We start from the raw sequence: 25,194 nt of genomic DNA on the forward strand, positions 1-25,194 counted from the left end.
GTGCTTACAGCCACCCACTGCCCAGCCTCAGCTTCACACCTTCCCTTGTGCCACGTCCTCCACTGCCTCCTCCAGCTCCAGGCTCTGAACAGCAGCTGTGCACAAAGTGCTGACAGCAAAAGGGCAGCACAGACACTGAAAAGTGGCCACTGCTGCTCTTCAGCCCTGCACTGAAGTTCTTTTGTGAGGTTCACTCCTAGGTATAGAAATCTGATTTTATATTTCTTTTACCTGCTTGCACAATAGTGCACATTGCCGAGTTAGAAGAGATCATAATGGAAAAATTACTTTTGGCAGGAAAATGTAGAGGGTGATCTTGTCCCCCGATGAGTTGCAGCTGGGTCAGTTGCTGAAGATTGGAGGTGGGCCTGATCTTAACAGGCCACACCTGCAATCAATAAGAACTAGTGCTAGATAAGAGTAAGGAAAGAGGAGTGAGGAGAGCCAGATTACTGCCAGGACCTGGAGAAGTCAGTGTGTAGAGGAGCTGCCTGTGAGCAACATCAAGACGGTATGAAGCCCAGATAATATGAAATCCTTGTACTATGATGATGATAGAACTCAAGTTATCTAAGACAACAGGAAAATGTTTATTATTCTCTATTATAAAGGTAGGACAATAGTAAAAACATATGCTTGTTTTCTTCTTGAAAAACATGAAGAAAAGAGCCACACAATATCCAGTGCAATTTCTAGTCTAAACCAGCCACGTGCTTTTTTTCCTGTGTAACTCAGTCACTGCATGGTTATCAGGGCTGTACAACCAGTGAGCACAACTGATGCACAGTTAGGGGCAGAGCCTTTGCTTCAATCAGCCTTGTTTATGCTGGTGCCTTACAATACCATATCTCTGCTGAAAGAACAACCTTTTAAAAAAAGGACAGCTTGGTGATCCTGTACATCTTCAACTGATTTCTAACTATGTCACTTCCTATGGTAACTAAAATCAAAAGTGATTTCTGAAAGTAAATGTTAATATTTTATTTTTGAGATACTGAAAGAATTGGCTTCTGATAATCTTGAGTTCACATCAGTTGTGCTACAGGGAGCTGCTATTAGTTTGAAGTGTTGATTTTGGAGACTAAGAGAGAGTTTGAGGGAAAGCAAAGATATCTCCCATACTGATAAAGCTGTACTGAGAAAGAGATTATCAGGTTCTCTCTGTAATTTCAACAGCTCCATGTATGCCTGTGAATACTGGGCTGCATTAAACAACTTCTGAAGCATACAGTGATTACAGAATGGGAAAAGGAAATCCATGCCATTGTCATGGATTAAACATTCTTGCCCTGAACAGCTGCACAGAAAAGGTAAAAAACCACAGAGAGACACGACAACCAGTCACTGACACAGGCACCACTGTGGCAGGCAAACTTCTCACAAGTGATTTCTTGTTTTTCAGTCCATCACAGCAAAAGAGAAATTTTTAAAGGTGAGAATGAAAGAAGTAAGGTTAGCAGCTGATTGCAGGGAACTCTTCACAAACAGGTCCAGGCAAAGCAGGAAGCTCTATCAGAAGCTGGTTTCAATGGCTGTGTGTGATAGATAGGTGCAAGACAACATTTGAAAGTGTATTACAAAAGACATACAAAGGTATGGAGAGCTTTGAAAGTGAAGGACATAAATCTGTAGAGAGAAAAATCAATACCTCAGAAATATTGTAACAAAATTTGCAGCATTTAAACCAAAAGCCATTAAAGTAGAGAGATCACAGTCAAAGAGATAACAAGCCTGGCTGAATGTAATTAAGGGAGATGTTAAGAAACTACAACAAAATAAAATCAAGGTGGGGAAAACTGATTTAGTCACACTGTACTTGTAGGACTGCCTACCCAAACATTAGAATCTACCCTGGAACACAGTCCTGGGAACAGAACAAGAACACCCATAAATAATTATACTAGAAACAAGAACTGCTGTACATTTCCTTGGCCTGAAATAGGATTGGAAGGGAGGAGATCATCAGTGACTGAATTACCAGGATGAAAAGAAGGGCCTCTTTCAGTGTATTAGCAGAAAAGTTATTGAATAGAAAGTCAGACAATAGCTCCAGTAAGAAAAGCAGGTTTCAAAACACTGTTCTTCACAGAAAGCACTTTCTTCTGGTTCACAGTGCTTTAGAGGAATAAAGTACACACACACACACAATTAATTGTTGTTCTTATGATGGAAAAGATGAACACTTTGAGTAATATATGCTGTAAAGACAATAGCAGAGCAGCAATTAGGTTACTAGCGGTCACAACCTTTACGGATTTATAAGTAGTCTAGTCTTGCATCTCAGCACCACTCACAAAACAAACAACAAAGAGCATTAGATTATTTCTTCACACTCATTAAGATGGAGTTAGCAAACTTGGATAAGGGATTTCAAAGTAAGTTTTGTTCTATCTGCACATTTGCTGAATAATGAGACTCTAATGGCTGTCAGACAGAATACCTACTTTCTCACCAGTTGTGCAGTCTACTGAGAAATGAGGCTGAAAAACCCGTAGGGCTCTGTTCTAGAAAAATTCCACTGCAAACCTACATGCAAATCAGACAGCACAGTGTATCTATTAACCCTTTGGTTGCTTTTCATTTTTTAAAACGCATTTTCTTGTACTTCAGGCATGTATGAAAAAGAGCCAAGTTTTACATAATGAAATAAATCAGTCTGACGCATGCTGAAGAGAACAAATTTTGTCTCTATACAAAGATGAGAAAAAAATGGAAGTTATAAATATAAAGCTCTTCCTCTCAAACACAAATGTGCTCTCAAATAAGCTGCAACATATTTTCTCAAGATACTGAAGCTACATCAGGAAATGTCTGGATGGCTGTGCAATATTAGGTGAACTTGGTAGCTAGAATGATTTTTGATTAACTGCATCACTATTCTCCAACAGGCTGAACCCAAATTTCTTTTTTTACTTCAGAAGTATCACTTGCATGGCTATGTTACAGCAGTGATGCTGACAATTTCTTAGATATTTTATCTCTGATTTGGCATACCAAAGGCTCTTACAAGGGAACCTGCATTTTCTTCAGAGTGTGAAAATATTTGTGCTGATCCGAATAAAGATGCAAAGTTAAAAAAGGTTTGCTCCTGCAATTTTGGTTGGGTTTAATTTTTATGAAAGTGCTCTGATGAGAATTAGAAAATATTCAGAAGTACATGTAGCTCTGCAAGTGTAAAACCTTGCCCTGCAAAATCTATTCCTGAACCTATCTGTACACCTTCCTGAACTTAAAGTTCCTGCTGCTTTAATTACTTGGTTGTCAGTGGTGATCCTGCTGTATTGCCTATGATTTTTAATCAATTATTTACACATTTGGAGATTCTTAGGGAATTGGTTTACATTGGCTGGCTAGTGTCTGTTTTACAAGACAAGATCAAGAAAAATCTGTATGCACTCACCAGCAGGGGAAGGAAAAAAAAGATACATTGGCACATACATACAGAACATAGAGTAAAATAACTGCAAAATTGTTATGTATCACCAAAGGGCATTTCAAAAGCCTCTTATTTCATACTTCAACACAATGCAATTTCTAAGTGCAAAATCTACAGGAACAAGAAGGGTTGATTTTGTACTGTTAGTCAAAATGCAGGTGTGTGTGTGTAATACTTCTGGAGAAAACAAACTTTGAACACTCACTGAAGACCATTTGCATTGTGCCTCTATGTCACCTGCTGATCTTAATGATATTTTACAGAGTGCACATTGTATCAGACTTCTCTGTTCCTAATTTGAAAAAAGACTATCACAATTCCCAGGTTCCTCCTCCTCTGTTTTTTAGACCTGTTACTTCTGGAGAAAACCAACTTGTCTACAAGCACCAATACAGAGCAATTTCCTAGTGTACAATGCCAATACCTATGTATTTCTCAGTGACATGTTGACAGGTTGGGAAAGCTATCACTAGAAGTTTGTTCATAAAACTCAAAAATATCAATAGCACTACAGTGCTGGCAACTGAAAACAAGGTGGATCCAAAACACAGCTAGCAAGTGTGAATGCCAATTTAAAGAGTATCCATAAACTGAGAGCATCCAGAAGCTCAGTCTTCCTGGGTCCTGTTGCTTTATAGCCAGGCATATTTACTTTCATCCTTTCTGAGCTATGCCAGTCTGTTCGGGCTGGAATAGGAAAATTTGTGAGTTGGAAAATTTTAATACAGTGGGAGTAAAGCTTGAAATACAGTATAAGATTTGCTATTACAAAATATATGGGTGAAAACAAATGTTTTTGCTAGCTATAAACTTATCTTTTTCTGACACCAGACATCAATTATTTTGCAAATATTTTACACTCCCAATCCAAATTCTGCTACATCTATTTCAGAAATCTTGGAATGCAAACTTATAGTATTGCACTGTTTTTTAAACTTTTCAATAATGCAGGAATGCTTAGAAAAATAACTTTCAAATATTATTAAAAATATACAGTATTTTACCCAGCGAGCCTTCACTTCTGCTTAGTCTCAGTTCATCATCTCAGCTGTAAAAATAACATTGGCTCCACCATTTATGAATCTGAAATACGTTACTAGAAACATATTTCACTTGCTGCTTGTGCAAAACAAAAATCTTAAAACTCTAGGCTTGGATGCTGAAGTGCTTTAGAACTTAATATGAAATTTATGGGCATCTAAATAAAAGAATCAAGGAGAACTGACACACTCTGCAAGTGCATTCTCACGGGCCTGGGTCTGAACTGCTCACTCAGTACTTGCCCAGGCAAGAACTGCAGTTAAAGTCAGCTATGAAACACTCGTCTTCATTTCAGTTAAATGACATCTGTGATTGTGCATTCTCACCCACTTCTGTAGCAGGTTTGCCTGAGGACTGTGAGCATTCAGTCATGCCCTCAAGATTTGACAAATAAATTGCATTTCAGATATAACTTGTCTAACCAACACTAAAATATTTTCACTCTCCTTGGAAGCAAGAAATAAGGAAATAATGAGTAGCCTAATGTTTGCATAAATAATTTTTCTGCTACAGGGAATGAAGTAGATTTTCCCCTTTCACTGCTCAAGCAGCATTTTTTCTGACCCGTTCTTTTATATTTGGACACTAAATTCATTCAAGGGCTCAGAGAAAAGGACAAAACTTAAATTTTGCAGCTTCAACACAGCCGTTCACTTCACAAAACTGAACACAGAAAACTTTATTCAACTACCAATTGTATGAATAATCACCAGAATCCTGTTATTTATTCTCTGGTACCAGTGAAAAATAAACATCTGGTATCAGAAGAAATGCCTTGTTTCCTTAGGAATATATTTCTTCAGTAAGTGTTGTGAAAGTTGTAAATAAAATTGAAATTATTTCTCCCAGGGTTGTTAAAAAACCCAACAGAAGAAGCAGGTATCTTTTTAGCAAGTTATATTGTTATTTCATACTCACCTTACTATCATTCCCTTATCACCATCATCCTTTTAAAAACATCCTCTTGGGATAGCCAATAGGCAATTCTATATTTAATCATTAACAGAACAAACAAGAAAAACAGATGCCTGATTTCACAGTATGAAAGAGGTGCTGAAAGATTCCATGTATATGAAAGGATTCTTTAAATGACCACATACATCTAGCTAAAAAAAATCCCAGTAGCTGAAGCATCCCTGGCCCTGCTCCCATTGTCCAGCAACACTGGTAGGGTCAATTTTCTTGGGCCAACTTCCTATCACTACTTCTCAAAGAAAGAAAAGCTTTGTGTTATTTTAAGAATGGTAGTAAAAAAAATGCTTTGAAAATCATGTTTTTAGAACTTGAGTAAGCAGAATTACTAGAGGTATTTAGTTTTAATAATACAGGACATGAGTGCTCAGGCATAGAGCAGAACATCCCAAAGAGTCTTATTTCATCTTACAATATATTTTTGATCCAAAGCTTATGCTTATTTTACTGCTGGAAAAGGAAAACCTTATCATTCCTTCTAAGGAAAATCCAGGTTGCATATATTTCTGATTGCTACAATAACTGAAGAGAGAAAGTTTTAGCCTTTTCCAGTTTGAACAGGAATTGCAGCAGCTCATCAATGTACATGTGTCAGCTGCAGAGCTTGTTTCTCAGTTAATGGCACCTATAATCAGTTTTCAGTTGAGGTGCAGAATTTGAAATGTGCTAGCATTCTAGACAGACCAAAGATTTCCCAGGAGCTTATCAACAGCAAAATACACAGCATGACTGGTTTTCCATTCAGATTTAGACACACATAGAAAGATGATGTTTGAATATCCACTTTTGAAAAGTATGAACAGTAAGGCTGGCAGAGAAAAAAGTGCTTAAAGATCACAACCTATTATAATGATTTCCTGTTCACAGACTTTGACTTGGTAATTTTTCTTTTGGCTCACCTTTCATCCTAAGAGCATAAACCAAACTGCAACTTTCTGAAAGAGCTGCTGAAACTACCTGCCAGAAAAGGCCCAGAAGCTATTTACTATTAAATGAAATAAAGGCATTGCCTGTGCCATGGATGTAAGTACACACATGGTACTTGCAACATTGTAACTGGGATGAATTTATGAGCATTTGTTAATAATATTTTATATTATCAATTGCAAAAGCACTGTGGTCAAGCAGAAAATTCTATACTGTGCTATCATCTCTATTTTGGGGGTAGAGTTTCAACAGATGGCAATATAGAAGGATCTTCATATGGCTGAATCAAAATGCTGAACCAAGAAGGAACAAAGCTTACCTCAGAGGATGTAGTGGAAGAAGACCTTTGCAATGCCTCTCCTTGGTGGCTGAATCAGACTGAATTTACCACTTAGCTGAATGTAAACAAATACCTTTATCTAACAGGAATATGCCTCTGCTTATCAGGCACCATCTGAATCCACACAAACACAGATGCATGGTTATTTTATGGAGTCTAGCTCCAGCAGAACTCTTTATGTCAGCATAAATGTGAAGAATTGATGAGGCTCGTCAGTAGCTTTTGAAGGAGGTCAGACATAAGCACCAGCATCTTTGAAGGGCATAAGGCAGAAACTCTAAATACACTCTGGAGGACACCAAGCCAAACACATCCTTGTCCTGTTCCTCTCTTAGAGCCTCTCCCTGTCCCTGCCCCATCCTCAAAATTCAACTTCATCACAACCTGTTTTAGAGGTCTAGAGGACTTTGGTACATTACACAGAATTATAAGAATAATTAGAAACATTGTGGCTTTGGGGTTCTTATAATGGTATCTGTGTGATAAATAACCTTGAATTTCCCAGGACAGATACACTACAGTTCAGTTGGGGAGGTTTTATGTCTCCAGCTCCCAGCTACTTCTAAAGGATCATGTAAGAAACACTTTATTTGAGCTATGTAAACAAGCCATTCCTTTAAAATGTGTGCAAAACAAGGGGATAAATGGAGACAAATGTTAAGGTGAAACAGGATTTTGCTAAGAGATCTGGTATCATTTTTGCATTAGTCCAAGTAAAGAGCTGCATATGTAAAGGTTTAGAATTTGAGCACTGGCAGAAGGATTTTTAAAATCATCAATGAGAGCAAGATGAGTAAGGGAGTGTCTTGATGGTGGACTCGTGAAATACAAACTGAGCTCTCCACTGGGACATTTCACCTCACTGGTAGTTGATGAATACACAGCACTGGCAATGGGGACACTGGAGAAATCCTACCCACCATGAGCTTCCTGTGATTCAACATGTTGCACACTACTTCAGGAAAAAAAGCAGTCAGTTTTGTTGTGAAAGCATTACACAGAGAGCCCTCGATGAACTAAAACTCACAGACAAGACCACAATGTCAACTTTTCTAAGTCTGATATAGCTTGGAGTTGCCAATCCTGGCTAATGGGACAACTAATTACCATATTCCTGCCAGCTGAACAAAATGGGGTTTCACAGAGCATCCAGAGGGTTTATCTCTACCTACTAATTCCCAAGTAACAGAGTCTTCTGCAATGAAGACTGAACTGAAATACCCATACCTATCATTGCACAAATGGGCATGAGGCCAATAGAGCATACAGAGAATGATCAAAGGACAAAAATTATTATCTTTTATAATCTGAAATATGATTTTGACTCTTGAGCAGTTTAAAACAGTTGCATTTACTTTCCAATTTTCATATCAAAGCAAAATGCAAAGAAGTTGATACCACATCATTTGTATGCTTCATTTTGAACTATTTATTTTGATTTAGAAGGAGGATCAAAGAATTCCTCTTTGCTTGATAAGTAAACAGTGAAATTTCAATCCAGTAATTATCCTATGCATTCCTGAAGGATTCATCACTGTAAGCATCTAGACTATGCTGACCTGGGGTCACAGACACCATCTTCTATTGCATTCTTAGAGCTATATTTAAACCACACTTCAAATATTCTAAACTAAGTTGTGTGCTGGTTATTACCCTTGCCCTTTCCTAAAGCAATGCCATACCTACATGTATCACTCTGTTTAGCCATCTGGGAAACCCTGGGAGGGAAGGGAATCTTTGCCACTGTGCTGAGTTTGCATGGTAGTGGGAGGGCTACAGAGGTGGCTTCTCTGAGAAGCTGTCACAAGTTTCCCTTAACTTTGACAGAACTTGACTCATGAGCTTTTTGCTATATTTTCTCTCCCCTGCTCAGCTGAGGGTGGGAGTGGTAGAGTGGTTTTGGAGGGCACCTGGAATCCAGCCAGGATCAACCCACCCCAGCAAGAGCAGCTCCCAGTGCTATTAACACAGCTGTTCTGTAACCACATGTCAAAGCAGCCATGAAAAGCTTGCAGGCTCAAAGTAGTGATTTTCTAGCATATAAAACTGTTATATAGCCATTACTGGACTTCTCCTGTGGGGTTTGAGAAACTGTGTGGGAGACAGGTTATGGATACAGCCCCTATGGCCACCTCCACACTGCAAATCCCAGTCAGGACAAGCAGAGATGGCCCAGCTACAGTAGGAGAGCAACAACTTAGCCACACAATCTGTGGTGATTTTTTCCTGCCTGCAGAGTGAATGGGGTGGTGGTATTTACAAGCACCAATAAATGTTTCCTTAACAGCAAGGAATTGTAAGGGAAACTGTAGCTGAACAAAACTGTGGTTTGGTCCAAGTCTGATAAAATCCCTGATCTTCAAGTTGTTACCCATCTCTGTGATGAGCTTTCCACACTAATACCAAACATTTGCTTCAAGTTCAGGTTTTTTTCCTCCCAAACATCCCATCCTCAGTCTCCTGTACAGCAGTAGGAGGCTCTGAGGAGCCTACTCTCCAGAGAATCCCACTGTTCTCCTGATGGGAATAAAGTGTTCAACTCAATTGCCACTGGGATTTATTTTTAATATAGAAACAGTTGCAGTGGTGTAATCCAACAGACACAGATGGTAATCTAATTTGTACAGAGTAATTAATAGCATAACAACACACTGTCAGAACAGGGCCACAAAAAAAATATCAAGAGCAGGTTTCCCTTTTGACTGGTTGTATTATTTTATCAAAAACTGAATGTAGATTTTACATACATTGCAGAGGAAAGAAAAGAATGAACTCAATTCAGACCTCATAGTCTGGCAAAGGAAACTAGAAACAGCTCCAGATGGTTTCTGGAAGAAAAAGATGGAGTTTGAAAAAGATGATGAAACTTTTGCTATCTGGACCTCAACATTTGGTATTGGAGAGGGAAGACATTATAAAATTATGTTACTACAGATGAATTAACATGTTAAGTCCTCTAAAGTATTAAGGGATATTTTACTTTGGCTGTGGTCTGAGTTCTCACCATGTACACCCGGAGGAGTAATCTATCTTAAACAAAGCTATTTTCAGTATTACAGATAGCAAAATATATACTAAATATTTAAAATCTCTTTCTGTCCAATAGCCTACCTTATATTTAGATTAATGGCAATTTGCTACTGTTTTATAGTAGCATGTCTTGTTTATCTGAAGATGCTACTTGAACTCATCTCTCTCAAAACTAAAATGTGATTTGCTAGGAAAATCAATGCAAAATTTGGCACCCACTGTCATTGTTAAGGACCCACAGATAGTTTTGAAGCTGCTCTAAAAACAGCAGGATGACAAATAGTCACTGATACTTTTTTTGAGCTGGATTTTTTTTGTAATTTTTTATGCACATGACAAAATCTGTTATTCACCTCATGGCACCTGAGTCAAGATCAACTCTGGTGAAGAGGATAATAAATGACTCCCTAGGCAGAAGCAAATCTATCAGAAGTAGTTTACTGGACTGAAGTTGGGTAAACCACAGTAGGGGCCTTCTCTTGAATAACACTGTCAGCGAGCTCATGAAAGTCTCTGTTCCACTCAGTAATACAACACTGACAGAGCAGAAACTCAAGCAATTCCACTGCTATTAGTGCTACTGAGCTTCCTCAGATTACTCATGTGGAGGGTGAAAAAAAAAGAAAAAAAAGTGATGTTGAAGCACTAATGAGCTGTGAGTGTCAGGAAATACCCAGGCCACAAGGCTTCACATTTCTGTAGGTGTGTTTTCCTATTAGAGCAAGATTGTCTTATTCAGAAAGGAAAAATTTCTTACAAAGGTTTCTTGTGCTTCAGCTAAATATATAACCTCAGAATTCATGCTCCACCCACATCCATCCACTACTGCAATAAGAACATCCATACTTCTTAATAGTAAATTTCATAGGTTTAAAAAAAATACACTGTGGCATTCAGGGACACCAGTTGTTCCACAGACAAGAAATAGCAATTTGAGAGTATCAAAACAAATCTATTCCGTACAAGCAGAGAAAATAGCTTAGAAAAGACAAGTTATGGATCACTATCATGCAACCAAACTCTCTCATACAAACCCAAAAAAAGGAGACAGGAAAGGATGTACAGAACAAAAGGTTTCCATTGACCTGATTTGTCAGAGATGCTGGCAGTGACTGGCGTGGAGGAGCAGCCCGTGTTAACCTTTGCGCTGTCCTTGGCAGAACCAGCTTTGGGCTTGTTTTTCGTTGCCTCTAGTGCTTTCACCTTCTTGGCATGTTTACTTCCTTTGTAGTGGGCCTCGGCCTGGCTCTACAAAGGAGAACAAATCAGGCTCACTTTTTTTTGCACTTGTATATAATACAATGGACGACAAGGCAGAAAAGTGACACTTTCAATAGTAGGCACCATATTATTCCACCTAAAAAAATTTAATAGCTTTATACTAACACTTTTCATGGCTGTAAGTTCTTATATATTAAAATGACAGGATTTTAATGAAGATTGCATGTTTTCAGTAACTTGGAAATAGAGGCTTCAAGATTACATAAAGCTCTGTCACTCCTGATGTAATTCTTTACTTCTATGGTGCTTAAAGATTTAAAGAACTATACAAATGTAAACACAACCAATTCAGAAAGATGCTGCTCAATTTTCATCTGGTGTTCCCTAGTCTTTATTACTTGCAGTTAGAAAGATGTACTGTGACGAAACATGATTAAATAATCCATTTTCCCTTCAGTTTGATCTAATACAGATGTCATAAAATACTTTCACCTTCATACTAACAGCAACTGAGACAATTGAAAAAATATTAATTCACTAATAGATCAAAAAATATGGGTTAAAATGAGGAAACACCATACTTGTAAATTTCAGTAGACCCAAATACAACACAGAAAACTAAATACTTGCCAGTCTTGATTGCTTTATAAATTGCCTTGAATATTAGTTTTTAAATACTAAGAAAATTGGAACCTGTAGGACTGGGAGAAGAAGAGCTTTTAAAAATTATTATTATTTATTTTGTCTTAATCTGCCCAATCAGAACAGTATAAATATGTACTGAAATGTTTACTTCACCTTTGCCTTAAAACTATCTTCAGAAACTAGGTCAGTATTCTTGAGGTTGCACAGCTAAAGCCAGACTCATAAATATCTGCCCATTTTTTTTCAGTGATATTGAGTTCTTTTCATTGTTCCTGACTCTATATAATCAGATGCCTTGACAAATCAGGCCACTTTGTTAGAACCAAAACTAAGAAACTACCTACTTAATACAAACTCCAAAGCTTGGAAGTTTCAGTTAATCATTTTAAGTGTTTTTCTTGACTTCTTAATAAATTAATTTTCCAACTAATGGGCAAGAAAAAAAGTCCTCTCCAAACCAGTCTGTTTCTGTTACATTGTACTATTCAGCAATAGCTTTGCATTATCAATATTTCCAAACACAAATTTAAAACATTATTTCAGGCATACCCCTAGGTGCCTCTATTGAAGGTTACATATTAACCAAAGAAGTTAATATTGTTGTTTACTTCAAATTAAAACACTCAGAGAAAGCATGCTTCTTCTAAGCACATCTTGGCACCTGGCATATAAAAACATCAGTGCAAGTAAACTTTCACTGTGTTCATGCAAAACCACATTCATTCTCTCTTGTCAATCAATTATCTACTACTTTATTTAGTTCACTGTGTTAAATGAAGCGAGCCACGAAACAAGTCACATGCTTTTTATAAAGAGCAACTATAATATCTAAGGTGCCTGAACTCCATAAAGGGTGCTGTCATAATGAGGAAAACTTTTAAGACCAGCAGAAATGGGCTTTACAATACAGTCACCTTGGGACAGCATGTAATAACAGCTTTATCACATGGTAGAGTAGAAGTGAAGAGTAGAAGCAGCTGGAGTGGGCAGGGGAACAGACAGCACACTGGAGTCCTCACACAAGTAACTGGCACCATTAAGCTGATGGAGAATTGGTGCTAAAATAAAGGAGTGAAGTTCTTACACAGCAGAACTTCTTAAGTGATTTTACAGCCCATGAAACAGCGCTTTCCATCTCAGGACAGTGTATGTTGTGGGTGCATCTTGCCTTTCACAAGAGATTTTAGTAAGCAAGCATTCAAGTAAGAAAAGCTGCTAGATTAGTTTTATTTTGAATTCCTCTGAAAGTGAGATGTCTTTTAAAAACTTTATTATAAAAACAGCAAAGAGTTTACTCACCAATTGCTATTAAAATATTTCTTGATTTTAAAACTTTTGAAATATTAACGCGCGTACAAACACAATTTAAGGATTATAAAGAAACAACTAACCAGCTATACCACTAGTACTATGTGCACTACTTAAAGGGACACTTGTCAACTTCTGGTTGGATCTGTCCAGTTCTGAAAGCAGGCAGAGGAGCACAGCCCTGGTTTTGCCCTGCTGTGCCAAAGTGCCTTATGAGGCACAGGAGTCCCATCCTGTCTCTCTCCACCTTCGCTGGGTTTTATCCATTTCTCTTAAGCTTTGCAGTTGTGACATGATGCACCAGATGGGTGTTTTCCACCAACAGGATTCAACAAACTATTCACACATTGCTGTGTACAAAAAATGGAGCTAAAAATTGGGGTGAATATATACCCTTTCCATTCCAATACTTTTAATAACAGCAAGTACAAGATTGTCCACTCAAGCATCCTCAAGTTGATGATGTCCCTTTAAATATTGGAACTGTATGCTCCGCGCATATGTGTGCTGTTGATAGGATCATATGCTGCCTGAGGCCAAAGCTGTGACATAAGAGACATAAATGCACTCAAGAGAAAGACTTAGTAAGCCAATTGCTTGATAATAAGCCTTTCTGCTGATATTTGCAATAATAATGCCTGCAATATCAGTAATAACCTACTACAGTTTCTGATTCCCTTCATTCAATCCTCATTTAGTGTACATGAGACCTGTTGAGAACAAACAAGCCCAGGCAGAATTAAAATTAAGATTTCCATAACAACAAGCAAAGCTTCGTGGAAACACGGTGAATGGACTAATTTTTAAGCTTCCTAATTATCATAATCTATCAAATTCACAGCTGTATGTTATAAGGGTAAAAAGTATTGCTGTGACCAATCTAAGCAGGGGTTTGGAAATGCCATCCTTCTTCAACACTGCTCAAACTAGACAATACTCCTTTAGGGGCAGGTGGGATTCTCCAGGCTGGATTTTAACGTAGTTAGGGGATGCAAAATCTACCTTTAAAAATTGTTTCAGCGCCTGACTTTGTCAGTTGAGTAGATAACTATTTGTTTCTACATTGACTTTGTCAAGTTTCAGTTTCAGGGCCTCGTTATTGTTAAACCTTTGATTTTAGACTTTCTCAACTCATCTCTGTTCTGTGAATAGAAACATAGATACGCTTCCCAAGCATGAAGTTAGAGGAGCTTTCCTTAAAGTATGGAAGCAATCTTTCCTAACCACATAAGCACTATTTTTTAGTCCTTTCAGATACACTCCCAGTTCAGAGTTTGCCTTTTATGCACCGTGGGATAAATCATTTGATTCAGCTGCCTTTTGGTAACAGAAATGCTGCATTGCCATGTAACAAAAACCTTTGGAATTTTCTGGAGTCACAGCAAGCAAAAGAACAAAAGGGCAGCTGAGGCAATCTGAAATTGGAACTCAAGTTCTGATTATAACTGATACCAATTATTGTGATTATTAATTTCCTGATCATTAATAACTCTAATTTTATAAAATATTTGCAAAACCACTATATTCAAGGCAAATGTGTTTTTTTCCAAGTCTCACTTAAAACTTGCTTATGACACAAATTCAGCATTTGAGCAGAAGCTATGAGCTTTATATATCACTGAAATACTAGATTTATCTTTGAAATAAGCATTGATGTATACAATTTTCATTTTTTACTGAAGGCAAGAAGCTGAAAATTTGTTGTCATTTGCTTTGGTAATCCATAGGAAGTTGTGTACAGATAGGGTTCAAAATTCATGTGCATAAAAGAAAGATACTTTACCAATTTAAATAATAAACCCCCACTAAAATACAAACTTAAGAGTAAATATCTTTGGGATACAATATTTTAAATGGATACTGAAGGTACTTTTGATCATCATTAAGTACAACTAATTCATGCAAATTGTGTGTCAGCAAAACAATATTTAAAAAAATAAAAAAAAATTAGGAAAAACCAAAATGAAAATCTGTTAACTGAAAATATCTTTCTATACTCCTGTACTATAATGATTTTAATTGCAAAATACTTTATTCCAGTGTTAACAGCTGCATTTACTGTAGGGATTAATTCATTCGACAGTAAAACAATTTATCTGTGCCACAATTCAACATTATTTAAATATTTATTTTTCATTTCAAAAATATTATGTTACATCTATTGCTTACATAGTTGGTATTAAACCTCACCATTGAATTATCATTATTAAAACTTTTAAATTAAATGTATAATAGGTTAGAAGGACACTTTTTGAGAAAGTGGAATAAGAAAATATTTCTATGAAAGATCTCCTTAATGGAACAGAAAGTTTAATTTTGAATTGAATCTAAAACTGACTGTGATCTACCAGCTTGATATATATGCATTGCAACATTTTAAAAAAGCACCTGCCTGCTTATTAGACAGCACAGAAGGTCATCAAGCACTGGCTAGTAAGGTTTAATGAACAAGAAAAGCTTTAAGCTGCCATAATTGTGACATTATGAATCAGAATGTAAAACATACCTTTGTACTGACAGGCCAAATTCCAAAAAAGTGTTTAAGCGTTTGTTTGGCATTATTTTTTGATCAATGGGATGCATATTTTATAACACTAAAAAAATGTCTACATATTTTTAAGACCATGGCATAGTGAATAGCTGTGTTTTAAATTGTTACAAATAATTAGGAATATAATTGACAGACAAACAAGCATGTAATTTTTCCCCATAATTTTTCTAATTTATACACCTTAAAATTTATACACCTCAAGTTTTATCCACAGTCTTTTAGTACCAATTAAAAACCCCTAACCAATCAAACTTTATGAATGTTTTAATTTTTAAGAAAGTCTCTATGTCATAAGGATTAATAACTTGGCTGTAAGAAAGGATAGCTTTTTCTGCTCTTAAAAATGATACAAATGCAATATTTTACTTAAAACTGCTATTTGTAACTACAAATGGTTAAGTCTGAAATCCAAGCAGGATGTTAAACTGTATGACTACATACAATACATATACAATAGCCTTATATACTAGACTGCATTTAATAAATCATTAACAATTTAAATTTTCTTCTACATGTAAACATGCTTTTGAAAAGAAATGTGAATTATATTAGCCTGTTGTAGTGCTTAAAACAACTTCACTAGCTTTACTTTGTAGAAAGTTAGAAATGTTTATAAATCTGTATATATTGAAAAGATCTAGATAACCAGGCAACAGGTAGATCACATGGATTCATTGACAGCAGCATTACCTCTAAGAAAACTCTGAGCTGCAGTCAAGACTGTAGCACAAAAGCCAACAGAATATTCCCCACCAGGAGCAATGACTGACAGTGTATTTGAAATCCACAGGATTCATTTTGACAGTTCACAAGTGACTGAGTTTTAGAATTTACTTGAGATGTGAATGACTAATTAACTGAATTTATTGCTACACAATGACACATTAACCTGATGAAAGGCTTGAGTAAGTCTAAAGGTTCAGTGCATGTGTGTGTGAGATCAGGATTTTTTACAGGCTTATTCAAGAGCAGCTCATGTAGCCCTTCATTAGGTCTATATGGAAATAAGACAATTGTTCCATCAACTCTTTAGCTGAATGCTTCAATCTGCCACCACATCACCCAGTCTGGGTATTAACATATACAATTAAATGTATGTAGATCTGCATGGACAGAAAGGAGGAGAAATGCAGAAATAGACTCTGAAGCATCCACGTGGGAAATGCTGGCTCACGCCTTGAACACATATCAGTTGAGTGCCACAACTAAATGGAACTGAAAAAGGTGGCTCACACCTATTTCTTCTCACTTGCTACTGCACCTTCTTAAAGTAGGAATTCCCCCCTGGATGGGAAATGCTCTCAACAGCAATTCTAACCCTAACGTGCTGCCCAGTGAAGTGGTGCAGTCACTCTCCCTGAAACTGTGCAAAAATCACCTGGGTGTGGCACTTGGGGATGGGGTTTAGTGGTGAACATGGTGGTGGCTGGACTGGGTTATCTGAGAGGCCTTTTGTCAATGATTCTGTCTCAAATCCCCTGTTCGTTTGGCGTTGATACAATTGGTCATCTCTAAAGAAAAATATTTTGTTGAAAATACCACAGAAACCTCTGCCAGTAACAGTTCAACCATGGAGAATGAAACAGCTGAAAGACTGAACAGATATATAAAAATATATAGATAACAGGTATCTGTTATATATATATAACAGATATATAATAGTCCAGAATTCCATTCTGCTATGGAGTACTTATAAAGATTAATTTTTTCCCATTTAGCACTAAAAAATTTTATATATATTCAAGCTAAAAAAACCAAATATGTCCTAAATATAGTCATAATTTGTATTGTAGAAAGAACCTCTCAGCACCTGTGTTCCTCCCCACTTTTATACATCAAGTTGATTACAATGGCAGCGATCCTGGTAGAGATGGAAATTAACTGTGCAAGACAGGAGCAGAGAGGTATTTCTGTTTGTAAAATATTGTTATTTTAATTCACAGCAGATCCTAAACTAGAAAGCTCTCTTAATGGTAAGATGTCTACAAAATGTTTGATCACTTAGTTTATCTGTTAGAACCATTCTGTAAGAGTACACACATTTATTTGAGTAAATAAATTATGAAGAATTTAGACTAGAATCATAACTCTAATAAAAATTACACAATAAATTAGGAAGTAGTGTTGAAAAATATAGTTTTATCTCATTTGTTATTAATAATAGATGCAATTGAAGAAATCTGCAAACCTGACATGTTCATACATTTTTTACACCAAAGCTATGCATTAGTTTATCAATTCCATCCTTAGAGATTTCCAAAACCTAATTTCTCAAAATAGTAAGGTATATTATTATTGAAAAGAACACAGAAAAACCAAGGAGCTGTGAATATCACCCATGTCGTAAGAAGTCAACTCATATTTAAAATACCTTACCAAACTTAGTTAAAAGCTCCATTAAGTAGCTGTTATTTGAACAGAACTTCCATCATGTTATAACCCTGTACCCTATAATCATGCAGTATTTCTGTCGTGTTGGAGCTAACAACTTTCATCATTTTGTCAGTTCTGTCTACAAAACAGAAAATTACCTTCACAAGTTCCTGAGATTTATGCTTTTAATTACCTCCTATCTGCTTCACTACCCTCCAGACCCAAAGAATCAATATAGCCTTATAAATAAGAAAAATGTAAAATGTTTGACAGAAGACAATGACAGTTCTGTACATTTTTATGTGATGCTATTGATTATTTTGTTCATTATCCTTTTGACAGCATGAAGGATTTATTTAAATCTGTAAAGTCAACTTTTGCTAATACTTGCCTAAACTTAAAAAAATTGCCTTCTGGCTTTTTAGAAAGATGAACACTCTCATCACATCATCTTTATTAGCTTTAAATGCATTCAACAATAAGACGACCTTCATTGTCTCTTAATGCCAAATTATTACATCTGCTTTTCTAATTTGCCTCAAGGTGTTTCCTCCTGATTTTTGAGTCATCTCTTGATTTTTGAGATGACACCAAAAATCAGGGCTGACTTGTAGCCATTATCCACATAGCAACACACTGTGCAAAATCAAGTTTATTTTCAACCCAGCTATACCCTATGAACAAGACAGTGCCTACCAGGCTGTACCACAGCCAAAGACATTTCTATAAGAAACAAAGTGTGCAGAGGGAAGCAGACATTTTTGCTTATTTCAGGCATGATCAACAGATGACAAAATCTGTTTACAAAAAGGACACCTCCAACCAAAAATCAGAACAGTAACACACGGACTGCCCGGCATCATGCATTTGCAAGGTTGGATACAGAGAAGCCTGTTTGGTGGAAAAAGGGATTAGATTAGTACTGGCATTATTGTATAGCACCTAAGCTCCTAAAACTCTGTGGACTACCACAGAATCCTTTGGGTTGGAAAGGGCCTTTGGGAGCAAGTTCAAATGTAAACTCAGCACTGCCACGTTCACCACTAAAACATGTCCCTACACATCCCTTAAATACCTCCGTGGGATGTTGGCTCCACCACTTCCCTGGACAGTCTGTTCCAATGCTTGACAACTTCCTTTTGGTGAAGAAATTTCTTCTAATATCCAATCTAAGCCTTCCCTGGACAAAGCTGAAGCAGTTTTTCTCATCCTATCACTTGTTTCCTGGAAAAGAGACTGAGTACCTTTCAGGTAGGCATAGAAAGTGATAAGGTAACCCCTGAGCCTACTTTTCTCCAGCTAAACAATCCTAACAACCTCAAGACTAAACAATAAAATAAAATAATGAGGGAGAAGAGCAGAGAAACTACTTGAACACAAGGTAATGATTCAGATCAGGAGAAAAGAGCAATTCTGCAGAAACCAAACAAATACCCTTCCAACTACAACTCACTTTTCCCTTATGGCTGCAAGCTACAGTGTCAGATACCAGAGCAGAATAGACACCTTGGGGCCAAACTCCACAGCTGCTGGACACTTACTGCCACACACCAGCTGAGGAAATAGACAACCTCCAATTTAACCAAAATACAGCTGAAAATATTTAAAAGGACAGGCAGAGTATGATGGTGAATGTCTGTAAGTATGAGTCAAATACTATAATTTATTTTTTTTGGAAGAGGACAGACATATCAAGTTAAGTCTAGATAAAATTAAGAATTTGTACACAGAGGTTTTCTTCATGTTAGGCTTTTAAAAATTGAAGACTGGGAGATCCTGAAGAATTCAGTTAGAAAATACTATTCAAATTATACGGCAGAAGAAAAATCATTCTACAAACTTTATTTTTAAAAATAAAGAAACCATCACTTCAACACACACAATCCCACATTCAGGACAATGTATTTTTAAATATTTAAATTTTAAAATTTCCTCTCATCTCTGATCTTTCTTTTCATACAGGTAGCTGCAGAACCCTGCCTCTGAATCTGATGCCAGAACACTCTCACCAGAGCTAAATGTGCAGACACGTAAGCAAAAGAAACCCAAAACCTTTGCAATTCACTGTATTAATTTAGTGGGAGGTTTGACAACTACAAATTGACTAGTCTGATTTTTTTTTTTTGTTTTGGTCTATTGATTCAGACCAGTGAGTGTCCATGACACAAGGAAAAGACTGCAGGCAAGGAAACCAATTTTCTTCTCACAGATGAATAACCACTGTCTGTGTTTCTTGTGCAATTGATAAAACACCACCAGAATGAAGTCAGCATCCTCAAACACCATGCAAATGAAATTCACTTAGGAGCAAAAAACTGAAAAAAACCCTTCAAAACCCAAAAAAAGACTCTTTATAGTTTAGTTTTGTCATTTTAACTTCATTTAATTGCATAATTTAGTTCAGAGAAAGTTCAAAGGACTGGAATGCCTATCAACAACAAGAAGTATGTCAGCCTTGTAGAGCCAGAAGAAACTGCAAGTGTGGAGTGACTGTACTACAAATCTCATTCTGCAATGTGCTACACTGAAGTTTTAATGCAGATTAGCAGAGTTGGATGCTACTCAAAAGCATGACACAGGGTGGAACTGATTTCCTGAAAGATTCAGCAGTTCCAAGGTTCACACCTACACGACTCCCTTCTTGCCCAGTCAGCAAACAAAGGAGAGATTGTAAACATTATTCCATGCCCTGAGCATAATTTCACATTATTTTTGGTCCAAAGGGACCAAAAAGAAAAATGGATGCAGAGTCCAGATTTTTATTTCTATGCATGAGCTAAGACAGAACTGTGAGTCTGCAGAGCTTGGTTGAAACCCCACTACCAGTGAAATGATACAATACAGTGAAATTTACCTCAGTGAAATGATAACAGTGCTGATTATGGGGGGGTGGAGGTGTCCATTTGGATAGGTGAGAATAACATCCAAATAAGATAGGATCTCGCTCTCAGGAAAAAAAGATGGTCATCTAAATAATTCTTTGGATTAAATGACTGAACCTGAAGAAAAATTTAAAAGCTTATTTCTCAGGAGAAGGTAAATAATGCAATGAAAGGCTAGAAAGCTTTTTGAAGCAGAAGTACTACACTATGAAGGCTCATTCTCCAAACATTCCTGGATGCTGAGGTTATGAAACAATTGTGCAATTAGACTGATATCTAAGTATCTTCTGGTATTCATAACACTGTTATAACCTTAGCACTTTCCAAAACCAAATTTCTGTGTTGTTTGTGGATGTCCTGGTAAACTAAACTGCTGTAGAAAGTAAGGGGCTGCATTTCAGCATGTAAAGTATCACAGTCACAGTGCTTCATCCTTTCTTACAACCATTCATTTCCAAAGGATGATGATATTTCCTAGTAACTACAATATTAACTGAATATATTTATCACATTTAGGAAGAAAGATCACACCACCCTATTGAATACACCTGGCCCAGAAGAAGTAGTGTAGTTATAATGTGCCATACTTTTGTGGTGCCACTATTTAAAGCAGAATATGATATGCACTTTTTGTTTTACTTTCTAAGTCTAGACAGGAGAAATCGCTTGGTTGACAGAAGTACAAAATGGTTTAACATATCAGCTCTTTTTTTGTTTGTTTGTTTCAAGCCACTCAGTTGTGATTCAGTTTATCTGCCTGATAAATGTGCTTTTTGTTCACCTGAACATCAGCACAGACAAAGTGAGTGACCCCTCTGGGGACAGGACCCATCATCAAGGGGACCCTGACCTCAAGAGGAGAGGGAAGAGTGAGGGCAGCCTGAGCCATCTCACCTGGAAGATGAGATCCATGAAGAAAAAATAAAATTAAAAAATATTATTGGTTCCTTGATTTAATCACTGAAAGGACATACCTGGACCAAGGATCAGAACAGAAAAGATTTTTTTCTCCTTAAATCTTAACCTTAAAGTAGAAAGACAAGCAAACTAAATTTAAAAGAATGACTTCTGAGATCAGTTAACTAAGCAGATATTGCCACTTCAAAGGAAGTTTAATAAGCTTGTCAAATGATGACAGATTTAGAAATCAATTTGAAGCTGAGATAGCACTGCTTCAAAATCCTTACCAGCCTAGACAAGAAAGGCAAACTGGGGAAAACACTTCACAAGACACTTTTCAAAGTGCAATGTTGGAGGCAGAGAAAAGCAGGGTAATGGGTATGGGTGCTTTACTGCAAACCTCTAGGAGCACAAAATACTCAAAGGCTTTGGAGGAGGTGCCTGCAAACTGTTTCTGAGACAAAAATTATGAGAGAAAAAATATAATATTAACACATCACTTCAGGATTTGTTCTTACCCTTGAGATTAAAAAGAAAAAATCTCGGAATTTGAGTTTATTTTTATTAACTCAATGACATTAGTAATTGTCTCCAAGAACAAATACACACTCCTTAACTGACAAAAGTTATAAACTTCTTAGATATAATTTCCTTGAATTTCTTTAATTTTCAAGCTAATTAGGAAGCAACATTAAATGGTTATATATTTTAAAAACACCTGTGTACTCGTTTGTAATGATTTTTTTTAAATTAACCTCCAGAAACCAGTTTCTTTGAATTTCTCATACTCAAAATGACAGCTAGAAGTAAGTGTTTATATTTGATATAAATGAAAGTTTTTGGAAGAGTGACTTCATTGAGAAATGGAAAGACATATCAGCAAGGACATACAAAGAACAAGAAAAAGCTATCTCTTCTGCAAAAAAAAAATCAAATATGACCTGGAAAACTCACTGGGAAGCTTTTCTGCTTCACCTCCTTTTTTTTTAAGGAAAAAAAACCTCAGGCAAACATTTCTTTTTGCAATAGCTGTTGAAGGTTATTGTAGCATCAAATGGGATATCACCTATGGACGTGGCATTGGATATCATATCAGAGCTATCCAAGAAAATACAGAGCTCATGCTCTATGGACTTCTGCCTCTGAGTGGAGAAAAAACCCACCAGGCTGAGCAGAATGCAAGTAGAACTGGAATGAGTTATTTGGGAAAAAGGAGATTATATTAATTATACCTAATGCACCAAAAGAAGAAAATTGGCAATACTCACATCAGAGTTAAAACGAAGCTGGCAGACATTACAGGAAATTACTTGCTTCTTCTTTGGGGGAATGGACACTCCAAATGTATGGTTTATTACTGCTTTTTGCACAGGATCCATCTGGAGAACAAACAATAGCCAATTTACACAACTTTTCAGGGCAATAAACAAAAGATAAATTTAAAAAAACCAAAAAACACTTCCAGCAGAAAGCTCTTTTCTTTTTTTCAGATAAACAGGAGAAATAAGATTCCAGCCCTCACAATAATTAGATTTTACATAGGTTAGGGAATTGGTAGCATGCCAAAGCTGATGAGGAAAAGGCAGCTTCATTGTTTCTGTCATCCCCAGGTTACTAAATAGTTTTTCCCCAACCCTGCACATCTTCTGGGCTGCAGGGCCCCCCTACCACACCTGAATTACAAATGAAAGCCCTCCCCTACCACCCACTGCCCCAACAGACATATCACAGCAGCCACTTTTGCACCCTGACAAGTTACTGTCTTTATTTCTACATGCTTTCCTTTGAGTGATAAATATTAGCAATATTTGAAAAATATTCTCTCCTGGAGATCTCTTTGTGAAGGGAGGTCCTTGCCAGGCTCTGTTACAAGCACCACTTGCTGGGAAAAGAGGTTGCAATCCCCAGGCAGTTCCATGCACAACTGATGAGTGACAGAGCCCATGGGAAGGCTGAGGTTTGGAGGAACATGAAGGGAGTGTCTGCACCAGGAAAGTCAGCACGCTTCAGAAAACATTTTAACGCTGTAAGAAATGTGAGGTAAGGGAAAAATCTGAATAGATTACTCCCAAATTTGGCTGCACCTTTCCAGGAACTCAGAACTGATTGCATCTGTGCTAAATATCAGGACTGCTGTTGGTCAGGGATGTGCAGAGAATCCCAGAGCACTCTGGGTGCTCAGAAAACAGAGTTTAGAACTGCTGCTGTGCCAAGGCCTCAGCCAAAACATGTCATTCTTCCTGATGTGACATGAATACAGATTGAAATTCATTTCCTGGTGCAAAAATACTCAAACCAAATTTGCTAACTGAAGAAAAAGCAGCTGATTCTGCTCTCAGTACAATGTCAAACCAGATGACATCTGAGACCCCTTTCCACCCAAACAAACCTATAAGCATCTGTGTATGTGTGGTCCCTCATCCTTATCCAAGATAAACAATAGATTCTGAAGAGGACAGGAGGAAAAAAAATCGAATTTTACAACAAAAGATAAGTGCTTATTTCCCCATTTTGTTTCTAAACCAGTTCAGAAGAAAATAATTTTATTTTTTATAAAGTTAGATTTTTCTGAAGCTTGCTTTGCAACCACAGTGATATTTTTTTTCCTTTACAGTACTATTGGAAGAAACCACACCTGGCTGTTTAATCCCAGGTGATACACAAGACACACTTGGTAATAAGCCAACTTGCAAAAGGACAAGAGAACAGCTGAAATAAGTCCCTGAGAATTAGAACAGCAAATTACCTGCTTCTAGACTTTCTAAACATGAAGATAAAGACATTAATTTTCCCTTAGTACAGATTTTAAGCTTCCAGAGAAGACTGCACTACTGAGGATTTTCTGCACATGTATGTGCACACACAAAAAAAGAAATTCAAGAAAAGCATACTGCATTGTGTCTGCCTAAAACATTACCCACATGTATTACCTAACATTAAACACTTTTTTTTTTTTTTTTTTTTTTTTGGACAATGGCTGCATATGTTTCTTGCTGCATTCATTTTAAACCAAATGCATGATTTTGTAAATGGCATTAGTGATAAATTTTCCAGAGAGGTAATTTAATACTTATCTTCTGCCACTAAATACTGTAGTTCATTGCCACAGAGGTACCACATGACAGTACAAAAGTAGAACCCCTTCACCTGGAATGATCTACTAAATTATTTAATGATGCATTGTTGTTACAATGAATTGTGACAAAATTGAAAAAAAACCCTGAAATAAATGCCCTTGTTACCTGTTTTTTCTATTTCTAGGACATAGTGAGAGTTCAAAGTCTAAAAGCTTAAAACACAACAAAAAAAATCCCTTTTTTCTGACTTGTACCATTTATGACATCGCCCTACATAGTATATCAAAATTATACATGCAGATTTAAAGTTATCTGAGCATCCACTTTATAATAGATATGGCAATCAATATATATTATTACACTTATTATACATGTTAAAATATTCATGTATTATTAGGGAAGAGTTGGCAGGGTTTTTTCTTAAATGGAAGCTATTTTTTACGTTTCACCTTAAATACTAGGTGTTAATCAGTTAATCTAGAAGAAAAGAG

General features: G+C 36.7%; 1 protein-coding gene across 4 annotated transcripts in view; it reads right to left on the bottom strand.

The window, feature by feature from the left end:
- ZNF385B (zinc finger protein 385B) overlaps positions 1 to 25,194 on the bottom strand; it is a 110,125-nt gene that overhangs the window by 10,364 nt on the left and 74,567 nt on the right. For all 4 annotated transcript variants that reach the window (XM_030241894.2, XM_018911587.3, XM_030241889.2 and 1 more), the window contains 2 exons: positions 22,895 to 23,005; positions 10,832 to 10,994 (listed from right to left, as the gene is read on the bottom strand). In XM_030241894.2, coding sequence (XP_030097754.1) covers positions 10,832 to 10,994; positions 22,895 to 23,005 — 274 coding nt within the window. The remainder of the gene's footprint in view (positions 1 to 10,831; positions 10,995 to 22,894; positions 23,006 to 25,194) is intronic.

Source organism: Serinus canaria, chromosome 7 (genome assembly GCF_022539315.1).
Source record: "Serinus canaria isolate serCan28SL12 chromosome 7, serCan2020, whole genome shotgun sequence".
Lineage (NCBI taxonomy): Eukaryota > Metazoa > Chordata > Aves > Passeriformes > Fringillidae > Serinus > Serinus canaria.